General features: G+C 39.8%; 3 protein-coding genes across 7 annotated transcripts; 1 reads left to right on the top strand and 2 right to left on the bottom strand.

The window, feature by feature from the left end:
* The first annotated feature begins 2,487 nt into the window (after nt 1–2,487).
* tspan13b (tetraspanin 13b) lies at nt 2,488–7,665 on the top strand. Of its 2 annotated transcripts, none has more exons than XM_026995668.3 (6): nt 2,488–2,727; nt 3,827–3,994; nt 4,437–4,517; nt 4,952–5,065; nt 6,179–6,289; nt 6,551–7,665. In XM_026995668.3, exons 1-6 carry the CDS (start codon nt 2,662–2,664, stop codon nt 6,623–6,625), a joined length of 615 nt encoding a protein of 204 aa, XP_026851469.2. In that variant the 5' UTR covers nt 2,488–2,661; the 3' UTR covers nt 6,626–7,665. The 2 variants fall into 2 exon arrangements, with proteins under 2 accessions (XP_026851469.2, XP_035385336.1); XM_035529443.2 differs by lacking the exon at nt 2,488–2,727 and adding an exon at nt 2,795–3,428.
* Nucleotides 7,666–8,078: 413 nt separating this feature from the next.
* agr2 (anterior gradient 2) lies at nt 8,079–10,100 on the bottom strand. Of its 2 annotated transcripts, none has more exons than XM_026995670.3 (8): nt 9,988–10,100; nt 9,607–9,736; nt 9,349–9,412; nt 9,144–9,196; nt 8,898–8,974; nt 8,687–8,750; nt 8,506–8,589; nt 8,079–8,356 (listed from the first exon to the last, which is right to left on the bottom strand). In XM_026995670.3, the coding sequence occupies exons 2-8, from the start codon at nt 9,725–9,727 to the stop codon at nt 8,307–8,309; spliced, it is 513 nt and encodes a 170-aa protein (XP_026851471.1). In that variant the 5' UTR covers nt 9,728–9,736; nt 9,988–10,100; the 3' UTR covers nt 8,079–8,306. The 2 variants fall into 2 exon arrangements, with proteins under 2 accessions (XP_026851471.1, XP_081559410.1); XM_081703284.1 differs by having other exon boundaries at nt 9,607–9,816; nt 9,988–10,020.
* Nucleotides 10,101–12,512: 2,412 nt separating this feature from the next.
* ppp1r10 (protein phosphatase 1, regulatory subunit 10) lies at nt 12,513–23,151 on the bottom strand. 3 transcript variants are annotated; one of them, XM_026995651.3, is made up of 18 exons: nt 21,138–23,151; nt 18,536–18,651; nt 18,328–18,414; nt 18,071–18,206; nt 17,921–17,972; nt 17,706–17,792; nt 17,412–17,543; nt 17,116–17,221; nt 16,913–17,016; nt 16,564–16,667; nt 16,272–16,431; nt 15,934–16,077; nt 15,596–15,842; nt 15,397–15,472; nt 15,060–15,272; nt 14,789–14,930; nt 14,271–14,630; nt 12,513–14,160 (listed from the first exon to the last, which is right to left on the bottom strand). In XM_026995651.3, the coding sequence occupies exons 2-18, from the start codon at nt 18,640–18,642 to the stop codon at nt 14,036–14,038; spliced, it is 2,382 nt and encodes a 793-aa protein (XP_026851452.2). In that variant the 5' UTR covers nt 18,643–18,651; nt 21,138–23,151; the 3' UTR covers nt 12,513–14,035. The 3 variants fall into 3 exon arrangements, with proteins under 3 accessions (XP_026851452.2, XP_026851451.2, XP_081559381.1); XM_026995650.3 differs by having other exon boundaries at nt 22,654–23,151; XM_081703255.1 differs by lacking the exon at nt 21,138–23,151 and adding an exon at nt 18,774–19,365.
* Between the last annotated feature and the right edge of the window lie 219 nt (nt 23,152–23,370).

Here is a 23,370-nt window from a genome sequence, read left to right as displayed (position 1 = left end):
GCTGTTTATCTGTTTCAGAAGGGTCAAATTATTGGCATGCATCAAGCAGAGAAAACATCTAAGGAGATTGCTGAAACTACTAAAATCGGGTTAAGAACCGACCAAAGCATTAATAAAAAGTGGAAGGACAGCGGAGAAACATTATCTTCCAGGAAGGAATGTGGACAGAAAGAAATCTTGAATGATCATGATCAGCAATCACTTAAACATGTGGTGAAATCAAATCGTAGAAAAACAGCAGAACTCAGGGATATGTTTAATAGTGAAAGTAAGAGTATTTCCACACGCACAATGCTAAGGGAACTCAAGGGATTTGGACTAAACACCTGTGTAGCCTTAAGAAAACCACTTGTCAGTGAGGCTAACCCGCAAAAACGGGTTCATTTTGCTAGGGAGCATAAAGATTGGACTCTGGAGCAATGGAAGAAGGTGATGTGGTCTGATGAGTCCAGATTTACCCTGTTCCAGAGTGATGGGTGCGTCAGGGTAAGAAGAGAGGCGGCTGAAGTGATGCACCCATCATGCCTAGTGCCTACCGTACAAGCCTGTGGGGGCAGATCTGGGGTTGCTGCAGTTGGTCAGGGTAGGTTCAGCAGCGTTATGCGCCCAAAGAATGAGGTCAGCTGACTACCTGAATATACTGAACAACCAGATTATTCCAGCAATGGATTTTTTCTTGCCTGATGGCACGGGCATATTCCAAGATGACAATGCCAGGATTCATCGGGCTCAAATTGTGAAAGAGTAGTTCAGGGAGCATGAGACATCATTTTCACACATAGATTGGCCACCACAGAGTCCAGACCTGAACCCCATTGAGAATCTTTGGGATGTGCTGGAGAAGACTTTGTGCAGTGGTTCAAATCTCTCATCATAAAATCTTGGGGAAAACTTAATGCAACTCTGGATGGAAATAAATGTTGTGACATTGCAGAAGCTTGAGGAAACGATGCCACAGTGAATGCATTCCGTAATCAAAGCTAAAGGCAGTCCAACTAATTTTTTGCCAGGCAGTGCATGATTTGCATTAATTTTGAGTTTAGCTCTGTTATAAGAGACTGATGATAAGCATTCTACCTTAAGCCTTTCTTTCTGCTGCCATGCAAGATTTTTCATGAGCAGTAGAAATTATGGTAGGAATTCAAGAAATATTTTAATTATTTTAATTATCTTTTTTAATTAACCTATTTTCTCATCTGTTGTGCTCTAGATGTGCTACATGTAAAATTATTAATACAGCCACTAAAATATTTACAATAAATAAACAAAATTATGAATTGTTATCACTCATTCCCCCTCATACATTGTTGCATGAGCTGACTATTGGATTTCTTGCAAGAGAAATAAGTAGATTTATATTGGAGAAACCAAGGGAAGTCTTGCTGCTCATTTTTGTTAAACCCCTTTGGACAATCAGAATTAAGGAGCGAGAGAGAGAGAGAGAGAGAGAGAGAGAGAGAGAGAGAGAGAGAAGAGAGAGAGAGAGAGAGAGAGAGAGAGAGAGAGAGAGAGAAAGAAAGATTTTATTTTTATTTTATGTGTGTGTGTGTGTGTGTGTGTGTGTGTATATATATATATATATATATATATATATATATATATATATATATATATATATATATATATATATACACACACGCATACATACATACATACATACCTACATACATAATGTGTTTTCAACATGCAGTGTCAGTGCTGCCCTATTAAAATGACTCTACAATGACTTGCTCTATGGACGCTCACCTCCAAGTTAGAGCAATTGGCAACATTATACAACCAGAATTAACCAATCAATTCACATGGGCGTTCCCGTTTTCAAACAGGGTGGCCATGTTGGATAAGAACCCTTTTTTAAAGTAGGTTTACGTATCAAGGGAGGAATTTGATGAGTACTAAAAAGTTCAATGTATAATATATTATTCTAAGCCATTTCAAATTAGAATTATTTTCATAATTCATAATTTCATATATTTTCCAGTTTTCGAAATGATTGCAATGCCGATTGGCTTATGTCTGTTTTGATGTGTTAAGGATGTGCTGTTATAATGAATTTATTATACTGCTCAAGCATTATATGAGATAGTAACAGTGAAGAAGACAGCACTAGTATCACAGAGGGGAGACAACTAGCGGGAGATTGCACATGGTCCACCTGTGTATATGGCCTGAATTCCAGTGAATCACTCAGACTACATATCGGAGAACTAACCTGAAGTTGCGAGGGATGGTAACTTTAGGGGTGGTGAATACTAAAATAAAAATTATTTGCAAAAATTACACATTTTTTGCAAGGTGAAATCTACACTGAAGGCAGCGTTTATATAGTTTTTGGCAGCGGTAAAATGGCAGTTAGGCAGTTTAAAGTTGGCCTTTCAGTGGTATTCTTGTATAAATTCAAACGTACAATGATTAGGCCTACCATATGGCCGTGCTTGAGCGACTTGGTATGTAACTAAGGTGTGAATTCTGTGGGAGGATCTGGCAACCTTCTATGTGTGACCGCTTGTGCAGCGCTGTATAGTCTGGTGCGTTATTTATCCGCTGGGATATTGGCTAAATCTCCGCGCTTTTCTTTGAAACTGAAGGATTTTACATGTCATGTAATTGTAGTACGTGACTGCGGTTTACAGTGCATATAGTGTTGTGAGGAAAACATACATGATGGGTTGCGCCGGATTTACCTGCTCCAAAAATTCTCTCTGCGCGCTCAACATCCTCTATGTTGTGAGTAATTCAAGCACTAATGGAAAGAGCCATATGGAACCGTTTGGCCGGTGCCCGTATCTACGCTTTAGTAACATCTTTTGTAGGTTTACAAACAAGATTATTCGGTGGCGGCATTATTGATAAGTAATAGCTCGCAATCCACGGACGTGTGCTAGTGTGAATGATTTAGAGGGTGTCATTGTGTGTAGTGGCGCCGAGTCTGATGCTGCTCAGGGGTTTTGATTTCAGCTCGGGCTGTTCGGTGCGCTGTCACAGACAGGGGAAAATAACATTACAATTTATCGCGTTTCCTTTTTGTCTCTCGGTATGGGCAAAGTCACATCCTGTCTTTGTCCTGAGCCTGATTATCGTTAGGCCGCCATTCCTCTTAATTGCCTTTTGTAGCTAACTGTATTCAGTATTTTCATTTACACGAATACATTATTCGTGTGTGCATTTGTGGTTATTTTGCTAGTGTAATAGAACAGATGCTAGGCCAGTTTTGGTCTGTGATATTTTGTAACCAAGTTCAGATAGGATTCTACATTCTTTCTTACTGATTGCGGTGCTGGAAACTGGAACCCTTAGGCCAACGTCGAGGTCTGTTGCCTATCTTAGTGTCCCGTTGGACCTATTACATCATCTCCAGTTTATGATAGCTTACTTGTTGCCTGCTGTTTCACCGGTTAAGGTTCATTTTTGAACCTTTTAAAAAAAAGGTGATGACAAGGAGCTTTATTTTAGATTATTTATATTTATTTTTTCTTTCTTTCCAATATGTGCAACCATTTATTTATTTTAGTGGAATTAATGTGCATTTAACAAACTATCCTGGTTTTCCAACTTCAAAGTTAAATGTTTATGTATCGCTGTAGTTCAAATGGTTCAGTTCAAATTAAGTTAAATAAAGTTATATAAAATCTGTTAAACAGTTGTTAATTTGCCATCATCTCACATTCCACTCTTGCCAATTACTTAAACTATCGCAGAAGCACTTTTGTTTTAAACCTGGCAGCAGTCTCGTTTTACATTACTCAGAGCACTTTCCATTCCTTTTTGCTGAAGTACCTCTAATGTCTGTTGTCTTTCTGTTTCATTTTCTCTCATATTCCTGCAGATGGTGAGCATGTTGATGATTGGTATTGCTGCCTGGGGGAAGTGGTTTGGCTTGGTCTCGAGCTTCCAGGTGGTGTGGGGCATCATCGGGGTGGGGGTCTTCCTCTTCCTCGTCGCTTTGGCGGGACTCGTTGGTGCCGTGAAGCACCACCAGGTTCTTCTTTTCTTTGTATCCTTAACCATGGAGTTGTGCACCTGCACAGAGACGCCTTCACAAATAAATGAACAGCCTCACTGGCACTAGGCATTTGCCATCTTAACTGAGGCTTGGATAACTTCGCCCTTAGTAAATGGCAAACACAATATAAAATTTTTCTTCTTTATTTAATCAAAAGTTTCATTTTGGTTGAAATTCTTAGCTTTTTTAATGCTCAGGGATGTTATTGTTTGTTTTAAGGGTCAGGGAGGGGTCTATTGTTCTGGTCAGAGATGGACATTTTCACACATGTATACAGTAAGTTGCTCAGTGTCCAGCTTTGAAACCATGCCATTGCCCAAACACTCAGTTAAACGTTTGCCAAAGGGAAAGGATGGAAATGCCCATTGTTCTGTTTGACTTCCTGCATGCTAAACTGAACTATTTCTTTACCTTCCTTAATGGCTGGTATTAGTACATGATCACCCTGTTCCTAGTTTTTGTGGTCCAGTTCTGTGTGTCCAGTGTGTGCCTGACCATCAACAAAGAACAGCAAGTACAGATGCTCTGAGTTCTCATGCCATCAACCACAACCTTCATAATGCAGAAATATAAGCATTCCCTCAAGAATAAGCCCTTTCTTAAGTGCACATCAGCTTCACAGACATCAAAAGCATAAAGTTAATTAATTAGGGGCAATTACGGCATGGCATTGCATACAGTGGTGAAAGAAAGGGAAGAATTGCAGTTTGGATTTTTTGCACCAGTTTTCCTGGTAGCAGTGTGTGCAATTATCTAAGCATATTAGAGTTTTACAGAACAGTGTATTTTTTTTAGAAACCTTGCGTGCTAATAAGTATTAGTGTAAACATTTAAACTCTTGCTGTTATCTGTGTGATTGGTGTTCTTTGAGGAGGAAATACTGGGGTAAATGCAGGCTTTTCTTTGCATTTTTGTGTGTGTTTGTGTCTGTCTGTCTGTCTGTGTTAGAGTGAGCTGTTGGAGGTGGGCTGGAACAACTCAAAGTTCACACAGATGGATGTGGAGAAGAACCTCAACTGCTGTGGATTTTACCACATGGCTATCAATGAGACCTGCACTGCTGTAATTCAAATGCACACACCTGCCTGTGCATAATTTAACTTAATGGCATTGTAACTCAGTTTGACATAATGGCAGTTCTGTCAGAGGTTATTTAGTTATTTCTGTTGCCCTCTAGATCTATTAACATCCGTAATCAGTAATCATCATGAAGAAATTCTATGTATAATTACCTTTTTTGTTTATCTCGATTTTCCACGAATTTTCCAAAAAATATGTAGGTTTGTCACAATTATTTGTATCTCTAAATCTTTTCTTTTGTCTAATACTGTTGTCAAAAATATAGATTTTATTATACATGTTGGTTCTGACAAAAGAAATGCATTTTCTGTAGTATCACCTCTTCCCATATCAGATGTGCAGATCCTGCTCACTTTTGTTTAGACACATATAGTGTGTGTACATGCATTGCTATTTTTATTTGTGCCATTTTGTCTGCATTTTGACTGTGTGAACATAAGCTTCATCTCACTTTAGTTCTCATCCACCTCTGTGTAATGAACATGGTGTTGAACATTGGTGCTTTTCATAGTATTGTATCAAAACTTGAAATTTCAGTTGTCGTCTGATCAAGGTAATTGACCTTTAATCCGTGGACACTCACATTTGGGGTTTCTGACTGATACTTTGAGACTTCTAGGACTCTTCACTTGCCTCTTCTCCTTGGTGGGATCAAACAGGGGGCTGTTGCTTGAACATGTTCATTACATCTCCAATCACTTTTAACTACTAACTGGAGATCATTATTTTGTGCTTTCATAGACGTAGATATAGCTATAATCATATATTTATGAAAGTCTCATTTAATTTCTCCAGTTTTCCTTGTGTTGTGAGGTTTAAATCTGGAATACTTTAAAAAAAATGAACAAGAAGTTATCATAATACTAAGAAGAAGGATAATAAGATAGTATAATTTTATGTGTGGTGCTGCTAAATGTCAGCCCACTTACTGAAACATGCAACCACATACAAAGTTGATGTAATTTAAGTCCGGATAGCATCAGGCAGTGTCTGAGATCATGCACTGGGTTTGTGGTTAGGAGAGCATCTGTTCACATGATCTATTCCAGAAAAGTACAAATTGGTTGCACTTGTTGGTCATGCCGCCCCGTACAGGCCTGTTTCCCTCATGCAACTTGTAACACCTGTGCGGTGAAGCTTCAGGAGCATGTGGGTGAGGTGCTACGTTTCGTGGGAGAGACTGGCCTTTTCTTCAGCTTCACAGAGGTGAGCAGCCTCCTCCTGTAACCCTTGACTTCCCTCTGGTTTTCTCCTCTTTTTCTATTTCTTTCCCATCATCTTATCTGGACATGTTTTCTTCACAGTCCACTGTAGGACTTTCTGCACCTAGTCTGTCATTCAGATGTTTTATTGTTAGCGGAATATACCTTTTGTGGCATTCAAAGCTGAAATTTTCATTTGCTCTTCTGACGCTGGTATGCTCCATTTGTGAACAAGTAACTATTTCTCTTTGTCTGCCTCTTTCAGATCCTGGCAGTGTGGTTAACATACAGGTACAGGAACCAAAAAGATCCACGGGCCAACCCCAGTGCCTTTCTGTAATCCATAGAGTAGCTGTCACAGTTACTTCCTTTGGTCTGTCCTGTTCATATGTCTAACCACTGGACATGTTGCTGGAGCTCTGTAAGGGACAAGAAGTGTGTCTTTCTCTGAAATGAAGATCAGTGCTAGTTTTGCTGCTCTGTGGACGTCAGTTTTTAAAAGTGCATTGTGCTGAGGCAAAAGACGTTCTGTGTATTATGATGGTATAATTTTGTTTGAAGTTGTTTCTGAATTGAGCTACTACTACACCAATTGCAATACTGGAACTGAGACCTTACCTTATGCAGTAGACACTTGTCACACCTATGGGCTAAAGGAATGAGCATCTCCAAGATCAATCTAAAATATGGACATCAGAATGTGGAGAAAAAAACAATCACTGTATTACATACAGTAAAATGGGCTATGATGACTAAGACGTGTGTGTGTGTGCATGACCATATTTATATTCCAGTTGGGCCAGGTGTCTATTGATTGGATGAACACTGTTTTTAATTCCTACAATCTAGGTAATTAGTTTCCTTTATTGCACTATGCCGAACTAACACATGGATAGAGTACTCTGTGTACATGCACAATATCAGTCACCCAGAAGATACAGATCATGTGAATGCAATAAGTCATCACGCTTTTCTTTCTTTTTCTTTTTTGGCAGGTAATGTGTATTTTATATAAACTTGTGCATGGTTTTTGTAGACTTGGTTATTTTCTTTTTTGCATACCTGAATATGATAAAAAAAAAAAATATTCATCAATTAACAGAACAATGCAATCTTGAAAACCCTTTTAGCTGAATGATCTTAATTTGACACATAGGTTGGCAATGGCAGATTTCATGTAATAATTGAATGTTTTATGCAATCTTTTTATTAAGTCTGTGCATGTGCGCGCACACACACACATTTGTGCATATGTCACTGCCCAAAGTTTGGTTTTGTCCTTTTCTTAGCAGCCTGCATCCATACCCTATGGTTCTGTGAACTATGCACTCACACTTAAAAAAATCACACAAAAGAATAAAGAGGACATGGATAATTTGATGTTCTGTTCAGACCAGTTTTTATTCTACATAATGACAGGGTTGCCATTAGGGCTTGGAGTTTAGATTTCTTTTCTTATGCTAAGTCAGACATTTCTTACAAAAAAAGGTTTCCTCAATCCTTCCAGCCAATCAGTGACTGACACACGAGTCTTTGTGTAGCCAAGAAACTCCCTGGAGAACAAAAGGTGCTTTGGGCTGCAAAACGGTAACCAAGCAACAGTGTGACTCAGGAAGGCACCTCACTGGTTTCACTGGCTCCTCCTTGCAGGATATAGGCCAGACCTGCACACTTAATGCATGCTGTAAATTAATGAAACATGCTCCAATTCCTGGAGGCATATTTTAGCTATTTTTTGTTTTCCTAAGTTATATTATCCCCATTTCATTTACCAGTAGGAATGCCAACACAAATATGTTTGAAGCAGTTTATTTTTTATTTATTCAAAAAAGAGTGCATCACTGATGCAGTACATTAGATGAAAAGCTCTTTAAGACTGACAGTAACATTAGGTCAAATGAACATGTCTAAAGTGAATTTAGAGATTTACAGTGCGTTTCTTTACATCAGTAAACAACAAACATAAGCACTCAGTGGGATGAACATCCACTGTGGGACCAAAGGCATCATCTCCTTTCATTTCATAGTTCTGTTTTCAGGAATTTCTTGGCTCTCTGCATGTTGCTCAACACTGTTAGAATGAATAAAAATGTCAGTGCCTAAAATAGAGCAGTTATGACTTGTTGGAATGACTTTTGTAATGCTCATATAAAGATTTTTGGGTATGCGAAACACTGAATTACAGTTTGAACTGAGTGAGTAGTTTTTTCTTCCACTTACTGAGTTTCAGGTCACTTGGCTCATAGGCGTACATGCGGTTGGAGTAGCGGCCAGTGATGTCAGCACGAACAGTCATTGAGGGGTCTGAAGAAAAACAGGAATTATTCAGTTAGTCTTTTGTAAAAGAAAGATGCCTTATCACAATCGGACAGACCATATCTCTTGCATGTGGTACACTCACCAACAAAGAGGATTCTGGGAACGTACTGCCCATCAGGCGACAAATGCTTGTCTGTGGTTTCATACTGTTTAAAAAAAGAAAATCCAATATCAGATTTAAAAGCATATACATTTTCTTCAGAGTATTTCTTTAGCATAAACATGCCCTTTTCCTTATTATGTCCTGGGCTTAAACATCTTTTTCATTATTATAAAATAAGTTAAAAACTCACCACCAGGTTCAAGAGAATAAAGTCTTCATCAGCAAGCTTCTGGATCTCTTTGTCCTCAGCAAAAGCCTTCTTCAGAGCTGTAAAAGAACAAATATTTGCTTTCCTAAAGTTTGAGGAACTGCTCTAATAATTTAAAATGTGCACATAATCCATAATCCATTAACAGACATAAAACAGCAGAAGGGAATGAATCTTAAGGAAGAAGGCTACAGCCGAATGCCCTGTTAGCTGAAATTAAAGTCTTACACTGGCTGTGTGGGCAGTCATCCAAGTGGAAGATGACCATAAGAGGCTTGTTCCTGTGGAAGTAGTTTTGTTGATTAAAAAACGCTCCTTGCACTCAGGGTACATAAAGCAACTGCACGCACCACCAAAGGATACTGCGCTGAATTAGGCAGCATCAAATTAAATTAAACCAAATACAGTAGAAAAGTGAAGGTTGGGTTCTCACTGTGAGCGTGCCCAGAAAAGTGCCTCTTCATATGTCTGCGCCCAAATCAGCTGATCACCCCATCCTCCAAGGGAAATGGTGCAAAACAAAACCACTTATGTAGACCTAACATAATATAAGTTTGCCCTTTGTTGTTAAAATTATGAAAGTAGCAAATAGGAAAAACCTTGATCCTCAGACTCAGAGTCCAAGGGTTCTCACTGAACATACTACTGATGCTACAAATATGCATACATGCAGTGAAAAAGCGCAGCTCACCTCTAGAGAGAGTCTGGGGGACTCTCTTCTCTTTCTTGACAGCGGCTTGCTTCTCTGTCTTGCCCATGGTAGAGCTCAAGGTCACCAGGACCAAAAATATTGTCAACAATTGTCTAGTCATCTTCCCCAGCTGGTCAGAAAAAAATCAGTCATCATACAGCTGTTAGAAAAGGCTGAAATGAAAGTCATTTTTCTGTCTTGCAAACGTTCCTGAAAACAGCAGCACAGCAGACATTAAACCACATTCCATGCTGTAGAAATTATACCAAAAAATTATATATATTGGCTACAAATAGCAAATGAATTAAGTGTCCAAAAAGCAGCAGTGAAACATACATAAGTAGAAAAAAGGAAGTTTTGGTGGATGTGGAGTATTCTCACCTGATCTCTGGTGTCTCTCTGGTGTGTGTTTACACTCAGGCTCTCGGTCCTGTTGCAGAGTTATTCCCTCACCTGAGGGGCATTTATACACCTATGCACCTGCTTGTCCCTCCCCCTTTGCGCTCCTCTTCTGGAATGTGTGATTCAATGACCTGGGTGCTTTCCTGTTCTATGCTAAGACTATTCCTCTACATATGTACATTAATAATGTTTCATATGTTAAAGCAATTGTTGTGAATTATTGGTTCAATAACATGCAACAATAAAGGGATTTTTAAAGCTGGGTATTCCTTAATAGGTTGAAATGAAAGTGCATTTTGGCTCTGGTCCAAGGACAGGTCAGCATATTGTAATGAAATTCAACTTGGAGAGTCCAGTGATTAGGCCTTTTGTGATTGGCTCAGATCTTATCTATGATGAGATGAGTTTAGTCTAATAAGTTATGTACTGCATTCTGAATATAACAACTTTAATAAAACTAAATATGTAAATCAGTTATCAACAAATAATGCACCGATTTGTTTCTGTTTATTGTTTGTTATATAATAAAATCAATATAAGTTACAAGATGATATATATGTAGCATACATACATAGATATTAGTTATCATCTTATAATGAAGATGAATAATACAAATCTGGAATTTTTCTGGAATCATTACATCCTTGCACTGGAGTGACAGTCTTTGGACTGGAGTTTTTTGGGGTGCTTGGCATAGTCCCAGCTGGTGTTTGAACCTAACATTTCACCCATCATTGCTTTAACAATGTAAGAGGAGGACATAAGAATGAGCACTGTTTGCTGAGGTTGAGAGTCACAGCTAATGAGTTAGTTTATTCCTTTACTTTACTAGGCACACAGACTGGAAATAGTTTTAAAGGGACTTCCTCTAGGCCTTTATTTTGCCCTCATATATAAATGTATTTTAAAAAGAAACCAATAACTCTCTCACTCTCTCCCTGGTAAACTGTTGGGTGTGTTTTATGTACAGAACTTTAATGTATTCGTGTCCACGGCAACTGGATGGAATCAACTGTTAAAAGCCCATCCCCCAAACAGAACGGGACACTTAAGAAGGAAGTTGCTTGACCGTTAATGCACTTTGTAAAGATTGACGTGTCCTTACAATTTTTGCTCCTTTAATGACAAAAGGTTGCTGCTGTTATTTTGTTTGTTTGGATTTCACCCCATAACTTCCTGGACATTTTATGGTTTTAAACTTTAAATGTTAAAGGTTTAAACTTTTTGTTCCTGTAATGCTGATTTTATTCTTAATGCATGGGGATGACAAAAATAATTTTCACAGAGAAGGTTTTTATTTGTTTTATGCTGGCTTATAATATAAACTAAGATGTCATATCTTAAAAGAGCAGTGAAATAATGTAGTTAAAGAGTTTATTATGGGTTACAAGAGCCAACAATCCATTTCACGTTCTAGCAGAAAGTGAATGTGCACATCCTAAGTGATCCACCTCTCTAAAGGAATAATGCTGTGATTCAGGGCTGACAAAGGCCTTTCCTTGCTGGGGTTCTGGGATAATGTGACCACTGTGGATCAATGCTGTCTTTGTCCTGGGCTCAAACATCTCCAGGCCTGTTTGACAAACCAATACCATGGCAGCAGAATGAGTGAGCTTGATATGCTGTTCTCTCCCTTTCCTTTAGAAAAAAAGTGCTTTAATTTTTAAAATTTTGTTTATGCTGCAAACTGGGTATCTTCTGGTTGATGAAACGATATGGACCTTGGATTGAATAGAACATCTACTTTTGAAGTTTGGAAACAAAGCATTGTGCATGGTAGAGTTTTGACACTGCAGTGTGAAATTTAATGAAAATTATGTCTTTTTAGTGTAAAGGGTATTAACTCTTCCAGTTAATACTGGAAATTTGAAATTACATAGCAATTAATAAATGTATATAGTACATCATCTACTAAATGCATTTTGTTCCATCATCATGGAACACAACTACCTGTTGCTGTGATGCATAGACATTCTAGAGATCACAAAAGGGAGGTATGAGGTATGGAAGTATGAATGGGTGTTGATAGTTATCAAAGCTTTGCTGAGGTGTACTAAAACTCATTCTCTTCTAGCTTAAAAGCTCTCTCTACTCCATGTCAATATTTGTCTTCAAGGGTGGGGAGTAAGGGCCGTTCCTGTTCACACACTGCTCCGGTCATCTTTGCTCAGTCCCGCCCTTAGAACACGGATATGTCATCCAGGAAGGCAAATGGCAGGATATCTGATTGGGGGAGCAGGACATAATTCAGCCATAGCTATTGGCTAGCAAAGCATGCAGGTGCAGAAGTCAAATACATCCCTTTTTGATGAACAATTTTTAGAGGTTTAACAGTCATTAAAATGAGTGAACATTAATAACTACTTTTTAAAATAAATTCCTGGAATATGGTTTGAAAGAGTTGACATCATACAACTCCCATCAAGAGAAATGAACTAATACTAATATAATAACATTTGTTGTTTGAGCTTATAAATATTGCAGTGATGACATCTCCATCTAAATCAATTTTATAACATTTATTAACACATGTAGAAAAACCCTTTACAGATATTTGTATATACTTATAAATGTGTTTATGCACTATACTCTGACCAACAGACTGACTTACCTCTCTAATGCCTCAAGTGGATAGAGACAAAAAGAAAAATTACTAGACTTAAGAAAATAAAAACATAGGGAAGAAAGAAAAAAAAAAAAAAGTCCCAGAAGAGACGCAAAGGCCACTGTTTTCACAGAAAACACTTTGGATAATGTTGGCCCAGAGAGTGGTTCTAAGCCCAGGCCAGGCCCAGTTGAACACTGATGGACAAGGAGATACATGACTCAGCAGTGACCCATACACGACTAACAGCTGAACTCCACAGTCATGCTTTACAGCTGAGTGAGTGAGTGCATGGACATACGCTGAAAGAAATGATAGCATGAATGTTATCTTGAAAATAATGAAATCTAATCACCTTGATTGTCACACTATGTATCAGGGTTTTTTTCTTTAAATAAGTTTGGTTTATGTGGCTCAGACATATTATTTAACAGTGTTCCAAAAGCTTGTGCTTCCCTTTCTTCTGCATCTAATGAACACCTTAGTAACGATACTGGACAACAGGGTTCCTACAAAGCATGCTCTTTGTAAACCCCTTTTTCATACATTGTAGGACCTGTGAGATTTTCTGCCAACACCACAAACACAGGCAGGAAGCCTCAACTTTATATGTGCCAAGTGTCTAGCCAATCTGCTTGGCCAAGAATGGTGGCTGGGGAGTGTGGCATTTCATACAATACAGATTAAGGTGCTTTTCAAGCCAAGGGTTTAAACCTGTGTATAGAGGGGAACAACAAATTATTTGTCCTCTTCCACAGTGTTTAAAACAAACAAAAAAAAACCTCAAAATCACATTTCTTCCACAGTGGAGATTATATGGCAACACATCAGGTCTTCCCAAGTTTTGTAGTGCCAAAACAAATTCAAAGCCCCCCAAAATATAAAAGGGATTACCACTGGAACAGAGAAATACAACTCTGCCATTACAGTCCAAAACAAAATGCTTCCTCATAGTGGTCATAGAATGAGTGGGACACGAGCTTCAGCAGTTACTGTAGTACATATAATCACAAAAATATATATTATGTACACAAATGATCTCGATAAACACAAAGTGTCACAGGAAGAGTCCGTGTCTGCCGGTGCTTAAACATTCTCCACTGACAGAACCAAATCTCTATATGGTTGAGTACATTTCAAGAGTTGAATATTTAGATCTTAACCAGTCATAGCTTTCGTTTCCATATAGAGGAAAAAAAACAATCAGTAATATCAGGGCCAGGTTGGTGCTTTGTGTCTTCATCTCTTGTCAGGCAGCTTTAAACACTGAGGAGGAATAAATGGCTTCATCTCAACAAAATTAAAACCATTGATCCTGTTCATCCTCCTCTTCTGAGTCAGGCACAAGACGTCTCTTAGGCGCATTTTGAGTCTTACTGCCCCCTTGTGTGGAAGTGTGTGTTAGGAAGGGGTGGTTTTACATTAATGCCCATGTTGTGGGGGCAATGGTGGACCATTCACCCCTGGGTGGTAGAATGCACAGTTGTTTTCATATCTGCAATTTCCCTTCATCATGAAATGGCGACACACTGGCCTCTTTGACATGTCTAAGGAAAAGAAAGAGAGTATGTAATTAAAGATTAGCTTACATACAAATTGTACACCATTTTAAGAATTTTGAATTAAAACTCTATGGTCTTGTATTAGACTAACTAACCTCCCATGTTGTTATGACCCCCTCGGGGACCCCCTCGACCACCTCTTCCTCTAAATCCTTGGTCTCCTCTTCCTCTGCCGCGGTGAAAGTGGCCTCCGCGGTGGGGACCGCCTCTCATGGACTCATCGCCCCAGTAGTTGCCGTTGTCTCCGCCACGCCCCTGGGGGCCAGGTGGGGGCCCCATCATACGAGGGCCACTGCCTGCATTGTAAGGGGGTCCATGGCCGTGGGGCGGAGGTGGGTGATTGAAATGAGGGCCGCCAGGGGGCTTATTGGGGGGGTAGCCCCCATTCATGGGCATCTGCATGTTCATGTTGTTCATGTTTATGCCTGGGCCGTGACCTAGCAAACCTGTGTTCACTGTAAGGGGAAGGGAGAGAATGAGTGCAAACTGTTAGTTTGGAATAGTGATATTCTTGTTTAAAAACAAACAAACAAACAAATAAAAACAGTTGAATAAATATAAATATTCCTAGCTGGTTCAGTGTGACTGGATTTATTAAGGCTGAGATGCTTACTGGGTGGTGCATTGACCGGTGGGTTCTGGTTCTGATTTTGGTTCTGGTTCTGTTGTAAGGATCCCAAGAGTTGCTTGATCTTGTCTGAGAAATCAGGCTGCTTTATCAGATCCTCTGCCGACTGGTTAGAACCTTGTGCACCCTAAAAAAAGACATCACAAAATCAACTCAGCTGCTGGAAGCCAAAGAGACAGACGGGAAATAAGAAGGTTATTCTTAAGGTAGCAATAAGAAGGTTAATACTAGACAACCTCTACACTGCTTTACCCACCATGATGGAGTTGAGCAGCTCCTGGACGTTCACTGCGGGATTGTTGGGCGGCGGCGCGTTGCCCTGTGTCTGGGGGCTACGACTACTATTGCCCAGGCTACCCATCAGGTTAGCCAGGACAGGGGGCAGCTTAGAGCCCTCCTGTGGTGCAGAGGGAGGGCATGACGAAGCAGTGGTGTCAGTCGACTCCATGTCTTCCATCATCGTGCAGTCCTGGGTCAGCACACACAGGGAGAAACTCGTTAAGTTTGATTTTAAATGTTACAATTCGCTCTGAGCTGAAGGTGTTACATTATACAGGCAGCATGAGTGAATGGAGGCAGTGAAGGCATCTTACCTCGTCCAGGGGAATGAGTCGTGGGGGCATGGGCTCATAAGGTTCTGGGTCTGGCTCATGGGGGCTGTCTGGAACACTACACAGAGTGGGAGGGACAGCAACATTTCAATCCACTCTTAGACTGCAAGGCTGAGAGAGCCAAAACAACACAATAAATGTCAAATTCCCCTGAAAAGTAACAGTGCAGGTAGCCACTCACCTCTCTTTGTTGAGGAAGATCTCCTGGAGGATGCCCATCTCCCTGTCCCTTTGGGTCAGCTTCTCACTGCTGTTGGCACCCGGAATGACCAGGCTGCCCGACAGGGTCAGAGGCCGCGGGGGAGTCCAGGGCACTCTCTCCTCCATGGTGTCATGGGACAGCCGACGGGCCATCTCGAATGTCTGCCTGTCCATCATCAGCTCCCGTTTTGCTGCCTCACCAAAGTCCTTTATCTTATTGACATTCACTGAGGGTAATGGAAAGAGGGTATGACTTATTACCTCATAAACAAGCACTCTGGAAGCAATCAACACTGAGAGACATGGTTCCTTCCTTACCTCTCTCAGTCTCATCCAGGTCAAAGTAGAAGTATTCTTTAAGGTTATCATCTTCTGCCCAGCGGACGGTCTTCTTTTTCTTTCCTTTCTTTGTCAGACTCTCTTCCTCTCCACGTGGCTCTGAAAGTGCATTGGGTTTATCTCCTGGAGGAGACAGAGAGTAAGAAAAATTTACTCTGTTAATTTGTCATTTATGACATACATGGAGCTAAAAGAACACATAAGTGTTTGAATGATCGCCCTGGGATAGAAACGTAAGCATGCTAAAGTGTGGCCTGCACATGGGTTCAAACAACAGCTCAGAGGCTGTGGGCTATGAAAGCGGTGCACTAACTCACCAGTGTCCATAGCCTCGGGGTCCTCTGTGGGCACAGGTGTGCCAGGCTGCTCTAGGTCTTGAGGTTCATGAGGAGGGGTCTGAGAGGATGGAGTCTCGGGGGAGGAAGGCTTGGTCTGTGAGCTGGAGTACACCTGAGCCTTGCTGTCAAATGGACATGGCTGCAGCAGAGCCAGAAAAGACAGAAGAGGGGTGAGGACAAAAGAGTAAGACTAGAGTAGGCAGAGGAGAGAATGTGAGATTTTGCTGAGACAACAGTTAAAGTTGTTCTAATCCAGGACATTTAATTCTACCTTATTGGAGGTAGGAGAGGCTGCCTTAGGTTTCTTCTTCTTGATCTTAATTCCAGGCACTGGAGCAGAATTGAGGGCATCAAGGAACCCAGGGCTCTCCATAGCTAATGGTATAGTGGAACAGTTACAAGAAATTTAATACTGGCAGCAAGGCAAAGTGTCAAATAAGATTATATCAAACCTTACATTAGAATAATCTTAGATTAACCAAAAGCACATCATAATTGACCAACACCACATTTTATGGTATAAAACATTACAGTACAAATATAGAAATGTTATTAAAAGACACTGCATAATTACCATTAAGTACATTATGTGTGGGGGGTTTTTTTAAACAAGTGCTTACGTTGTGGGGGTATGAGCTTGACTTTAATCTCTTTTGCAGAGTTGGGGGTGGTGTTTAGTGGCTTATACTTCTTCTCCACAGGGGGTGCATCAGACAAAGAGGAACTGGAGAGGACAAAAAAGTGTCAGAGACATAAGTTCAACAAAAAAGTCCAGAGAGGAGCAAATACAATCAAGAAGAAAAGTGGAAATGTTTTATTTCACCTAGGCCTTTTAAGGACAGCTGGTTTGATTATGTATTTGTCACCAAGCTGGGGCACAGTAGGGACCTTTTTTGTAGGAACTGGTGTTGGGGTCTCTACTTCCAAACCTATTGAAATTTAGATACAAAAATAAATTAATAAAAAGGGACACAGGCCCATAGAATCTGTTTTCTAATATAAAATTCAGATACACCCAAATACTTTAAGCATAAAACACCAAAAACATTATGTTTACTCCCAAAGGTAATAAAAAATAAATTCTCTAGAAAACAAATTGGCTGATTAGGAGGCACAGACCTGTGGAGCGGATTTTGGCGTGGCTGGGAGCATGGGCTTTTGGCTTTTCCCGCTTCCTCTCCTCATCTGTGCCCTTCTCTCCAGCCTTTATCTCAGGACGCACTTTACTCTCTTCTTTTTTTCGTTTTTTGTCTGAAAAACAAAGCAATTGTGGTGAACAACAAGCGCTCACATGGCATTCATATTGCTGAGGCAATAAGTCAATGTGAACATAAAACACTACAAGAGGGTGATGAAAACGCTGCAGCAAAGAAGATAAATGAGGAAAGGGACACTGGAAGAGGGAACAACTACCATTGGGAGAGGCTCCACTGGTAACGCTCTGAGAACGAATAATGGCCATCCAGCCATCTACAAGTACTGAGGCAAGCTTCCTCAGATCTGTAAGAAACAAACAATAAATATGAGTAAAAACATATGAAAATAACCACAACGCACAAGGGAGAATCATGTGAGTAGGCCATACAGTGCTTGTGATAGAATTACAGGCATGATTTGAATGGCTGTACCTTCAGTCTCCCCACTCTTGCTCAGATGCTTAACCAACTTGGCTGTGTTATTCTAGGATGTGAAAGAGAGCATAAATCAATAAATAAATACCAAAACATATTTGTCAGCAGCCTCACAGTGTCAGAAGAATGCTGGCAGTGGAGAGCTACCTGTTTGAGGTGGTCCACAGTGAGGGGCAGCTTCTGGAGCGTGAGCAGAATAAGCTGTAGCAGGGGCGTGTTGGTGGTGCTCTTAGAGTAGGTCAACCATGAGTTCAGCAGCTTGTAACCACCAACACGGATAAATCTATAGGGTGGAATCAAAGAGTTCGGCACAAAAGGAAAAAGTGCAACATTAACTTTTTTCTTCAAATGAAGACAAAAGGAAGTTACTGTTGATTGGTAGTATTATATATGCTTGAACATACCGATTAAGGATGTCATGAGACTTGGTCTGCAGCAAGATGTTGAGGTACATGCATCTACTGACCATTTTATGAGAGGCCTTCATGAGACTGTTCCAAAAATGGTAAAGAAAACATGGGGGAATTAGGCTCAGCATAAGCAGAGGATCATCAGCAATTTGACAGATTTATCCAACTGATTTGCATATATGAATGTTTTCACATTTCTCACCTGAACACTTTGGCAACACCTTCCAGACTGCGCAGCTCTCCATCCTTTCCAAGCAGAGCCTCCACCCCTTTCAGCACCTCCCTGGGGTCTACCGGGCCCACCGCCATTACAGGATACTGACAGACCAGGGAGAGGGAGGGAGAGATTAAGTGCCATTTATATATTCCTTCCATGGGTAACATATCCAAATACTACTCGGATTGTTGCTGGGGGAACATCTGTGCAGGACATGACTCACTGAAGCTGGCACTGTTGCTGAAGATAAGCAGTATGATGTACCAGCAAAAGTTACAGGGAGCTCATTGGAACAAGGAAATGCACACGGGGTGAAAATCAACTAATTCCACCACAATCAGTCTCACCAATGTACACCGCACTAGAATGACCACATCAACTAAATCCTCAGAAAGCAGGGGAGAGAACGATGAACAAGGAAATACAGTCACGTGACCAGTCATATCAGGCACACTGCAAGTATAATTGCTACCTTAAATGTAGTCAGTACAGATGAAAAACTTTCTGTTAAGCTTAGCTGTCAAAGTACACATCACGTCAGTAGAGTTGAGTCATGATTTGAGATAGACAGTGATGGGAATGACCACTGATAAAGACAGTTTGGGTCCTGTGGCATAGTCAACATAGGACTTTCTGCACTTTCTAGACTTTTCTATTCATGATCTTAATTACTCTTCTGACATAAAAGCAACATGTCATTTTTTATGAAATGTGTATGCGAAGTTTCACTGACATCTGTTTTGATTCATGGATTGCCAAAAATAATACAGTACACTGAAACTTGCATGGTATGAAAAAACTACATGCATAATGAACCTGACCACCTATCCCCCCCCCCCCCCAAGTCTGTCATATAGCCTTTAGCATTTGAGTAGGTTTTCAACAAACTATATAAATTATATGATACTACACATCTTAAACTCTGGTAAAGGCTGATAAGCAAATTACACATTACATCTCAACACTGATATATGCTGTTCTAAAGAGACAGTGTGGCTACAAACAATTCTGAAAATATATTATTGCTAGGAGACCCACCTGCTCTCCTTATAATATGTTCATATACATGTATTTTTTATATGGTAAAGCTCCTCAACACAGATATAGCCTACTGTAAAACAAACAAACACACACACACACACACACACACACACACACACACACACACACACACACATACGTATGCACACATACATATACATACACTCATACATATGCATGCATACATACCTACCTACATATATATATATACATTGTTTTTCATTGTCAGAATGTCAAGTCAGTCATGTGCAATGTTTTACAATAGTTGTAATATTTTTTTTACAAAGAACTATGAAAATAATATTGGAGAACATAAGTAAAGCTAAAAGGGGTTACTTTTTTATTCAAGGACTTTCTATAGGCATAATATTTGTGATCGTCATCATCAGAATGTTCTGTGTAAAAAATATATGGGCACACTGAAAATATATTGTCTAATCTCTGATATTTACAAACACACTACCAAAAAAAAACAAAAACTGAAAAGAAAGCATGTGATTGGTCAGTCCAGCAACCTAGAACACACTTGTGTTTGGCAGCAAACCTGTTTCAGAATATAAATGGTCTCAAATACAAATCTGATTTACAAAACATAGCTCTCACCTGGTATCAGTGAACAGGACTAATCCTTTCTCTAAGATTTAAACTTTGAGGCATACAAACTTGAAGGCACAAAACTAACATCCTTCAATGTGAATATTGAAATAAATTTATTTATATACAAGTTTACTATGAATTGCTCTGTATTGATTAAACAAATTTACATACGTTTTTAAATGAAAATGCTCTTGGTTTATTCGTTAAGGTCTTTGTGGAACTGATCTGTCTCCATCTTGTGGCTAAAATTATGACTAAATCGGGTCATGTGGTAGGGGTTTACAAGTGTTGCCAGAAGTTTCAAACCCAGATGTTGAAAATAACTAAAAGTAGAATATAAAATAATTTCGTTAGATATGCTTGTTGAAAATAACACTATAATTAATTACAAGGTAAATGAACAGAAAAACGAACTGCGTCAGCACTTTACGTGATTGTGTCCACTTTACAACCCGTGAAGCTTATTACGAAACCATGCTTTTTGAAGAAGCGATCTAACGCATACGCGAAAGGGGTGGAGTGGCGAAGAGTGCAGACGTCAAGTTTGCCCCGCCCACACATGGGCGTTACTCTTTAAGACTCCGCAGCTGCTCAGCCTAAGCTGAACGAAGACCTTCGAATCCAACATTTGGCGAAACTTGCGTGTGTTACTACACCGAAAACGTGTGGCCAACATTACACACATACAAAAAAAAATAATTAATTGAAAAATAAATAAACAAACAAAAATATAAATAAAAAATAACTACGACTGCTCCACGTTCTATATACAGACTGGGGTCCGGCATGCAAACTTTTACTAGCGAATTATTCTGTATAGTCTTGTCGTATGCTTATTTCCCGAGGGTGATGATAATGTTGGCCTATATGTAGAGAAACTGAATGAAAATAAAATCAAACTAATTTGTAATCGGACAAATGTCATGTGAGAAATCAGGTTTTGTCTTACCCGGAAAAGTGTTGTTGTTGAAGTTTTTATAGTCTCAGAACTCCATTACATGGAACATTACACACAATTCCTGAAAACGTCACAACTGTTACAAACGTAAACACAGTAAACAAGTGACAATTATTCTGAAAACCAATGTATTTACACTGAAACCAACTATCATATTGATCAATATGGCCACCACTGAGGGAAAACGAATTGGAGTTTTTCATGAACAGAATCCGCTGGTTTAGTTGCCAAAACATTAAATATCTTTTGAACTGCATCACAGACGTGAAAGTGCTGCTCTTTGCACCCCCACTGTAAATCCTCTGCTTAGGCATCATTACCTATTTTATCTGGGATTTAGTAGAAACTGTCCGTCATGCCCTCTTCTGTATGTTTCACCATGTTTTTGAAATTACTCAGAATAATTCGGCATGACAAAATATTTGACATTCAGCACAATATATTGCACTAAAGGCCCCATTATATAACGGGAGCCGTCGCAGATTAGAGCTCTTTTTCGCCATCTGTCGGACTCCTGCATCCGTAAGATCGCCAGAGAACGACTCGCGAGTCCTCTGATTCGCTCGATGCTGGTCTAAGCTCTGCCCTCTTTTGTTAACCAATTCATGTCAAGTGAGCTCGAAACAAGGAACTGTGTTGAAGAAGAAGCTCGGGTGCCATCTTGAAATACAAATAAATGCTCAAAAGTAGTTACGGTAATTTCATCCGACATGCATTCACGCTTGCAATTTAAGCACTCGCGGAAAATAGAAATGGGTACTTTGGTTGGCTACGACAGACAATACCAGACAACCGAGCTGAGCAAATAAATACAGCCTAGTTTCAAAAACAAAGCCACCATTGCCTGCAGTGATCCCAGCAAAGGACAACCTGTCCGCCATATTAGAGCAAAAAATCGACTAGACAAATAGCCTATTCTACTCGGCATTTCACGGCTAACCTCAACCGCTTGCTAATCATAATAGGCACAGACGCAATCTTTATATCAAGAGTGCCGTATATCCTTAATGGGAGGTTTATTTCATACTACCAAGGTTCGCCAATATCAAACGATAGAAAAATACGTTGCTTTTCAGCCCTTGCACGTCCCGTTCGACTACATCCAGTCGCCAACTTGCAATCTTTATGTGTAGATTGCGTTGTTCCAATGAGCTCTCCTTTCGATCAAATTAGCACAAATTTAGACATCCTATGTTGTGGCAATCTTTATGTACAGATTGCTTATGAGAAGCGATCGCTAGCTTATATATATATCCTTAATTACTAGAATTGCAAATCCGTCTCACACACAAAGAGAAACAGGGCTTTCCGCCACTGCTAACTTTGCAGTGTGAGCTCATACGCTAGCTAGCTTACTCGCTTTATCTGTATACTGAATTTTATATTTGCCACCTTTAAGGGCTAACTGAGTTACGTTAGCTAGAGATGCCTCTTTTGTTTTAAATCATTTCCAAAACAAATGATTAGCTCTTAAATTTCGATTCAAATTGGTTTGAAAAACACTTACTATTTATAAATCTCCTCTGCGTCTCGGGTACCTATATATTGTGCTTAACAGCAACAATTTTCAGAATTTAACAGTTTAAGAGCCTAAACTGTTATGTCTTTATATCATTATGGCTGAAAAATGTCTTAATGGGCGGGATTGTGGTGGCTATAATCTATCTTTTCCTTCTTGAACAATCTGGAGCCAAAAAATAGTAAGCAAATGTCCGTTACTCGAGTAGAAAAAACATGTTTTTTGGGGTTTTGATCTTCATACACAGTTGAAAAATCCTCGACGCCAGATCTTCAGTGAGACCAGTTTTAAACCTGCAACAAAGAACAGGAATAAACGTCGATTATAAAAATAATACGATAAATGGGAAACGACTGAAGACTCAAAACTATACCAAAAGCGTTTACATGTATCAACATTTAAGTCCAAACGGAATACGAGCAAGAACGCTTAAAATAATTATATGCGTCGTTCAAAAAAGTCGTGAAAACCACCTCCGAACCCTTACTTACCTCAGACAAATCCAGGAATGATCTAGAAGGGTGTGCCTCGATATATATACTCGTGACGCTTTTTACGTCATGGCACGTTCCGCGAACGCGCATTCGGGCGTGCGCAATAGCACAATATGCAGATCACGCGCTCTCTCGACATGACCTTTCTCTTAGTCAAGGACAACCCATCCCCCATCATACACTATTCAACGGCGTGGTTTTTTTTTCAGTG

This window comes from Electrophorus electricus, chromosome 2 (genome assembly GCF_041902795.1).
Source record: "Electrophorus electricus isolate QZ-2024a chromosome 2, ASM4190279v1, whole genome shotgun sequence".
Classification (NCBI taxonomy): domain Eukaryota; kingdom Metazoa; phylum Chordata; class Actinopteri; order Gymnotiformes; family Gymnotidae; genus Electrophorus; species Electrophorus electricus.
Note: the sequence above shows the minus strand (reverse complement) of the source record. Positions and strands in the feature narration are given on the sequence as shown.

Excerpts from the sequence above, each read along its gene's own strand:
- tspan13b (XM_026995668.3), top strand. The coding sequence starts at position 2,662 with ATGATGGGTTGCGCCGGATTTACCTGCTCCAAAAATTCTCTCTGCGCG. Across the intron at positions 3,995-4,436 it reads ACCAGGTTCTTCTTTTCTTT|TACATGATCACCCTGTTCCT; the intron begins GTATCCTTAACC and ends GGCTGGTATTAG. Across the intron at positions 4,518-4,951 it reads CCATCAACAAAGAACAGCAA|AGTGAGCTGTTGGAGGTGGG; the intron begins GTACAGATGCTC and ends TGTCTGTGTTAG.
- agr2 (XM_026995670.3), bottom strand. The coding sequence starts at position 9,727 with ATGACTAGACAATTGTTGACAATATTTTTGGTCCTGGTGACCTTGAGC. Across the intron at positions 9,413-9,606 it reads CCCCCAGACTCTCTCTAGAG|GATGGGGTGATCAGCTGATT; the intron begins GTGAGCTGCGCT and ends TTTCCCTTGGAG. Across the intron at positions 8,975-9,143 it reads TGACTGCCCACACAGCCAGT|CTCTGAAGAAGGCTTTTGCT; the intron begins GTAAGACTTTAA and ends GTTCTTTTACAG.
- ppp1r10 (XM_026995651.3), bottom strand. The coding sequence starts at position 18,642 with ATGGCGGTGGGCCCGGTAGACCCCAGGGAGGTGCTGAAAGGGGTGGAG. Across the intron at positions 17,973-18,070 it reads CTGTGGACCACCTCAAACAG|AATAACACAGCCAAGTTGGT; the intron begins GTAGCTCTCCAC and ends TTCACATCCTAG. Across the intron at positions 17,017-17,115 it reads GCTGTCCTTAAAAGGCCTAG|TTCCTCTTTGTCTGATGCAC; the intron begins GTGAAATAAAAC and ends TGTCCTCTCCAG.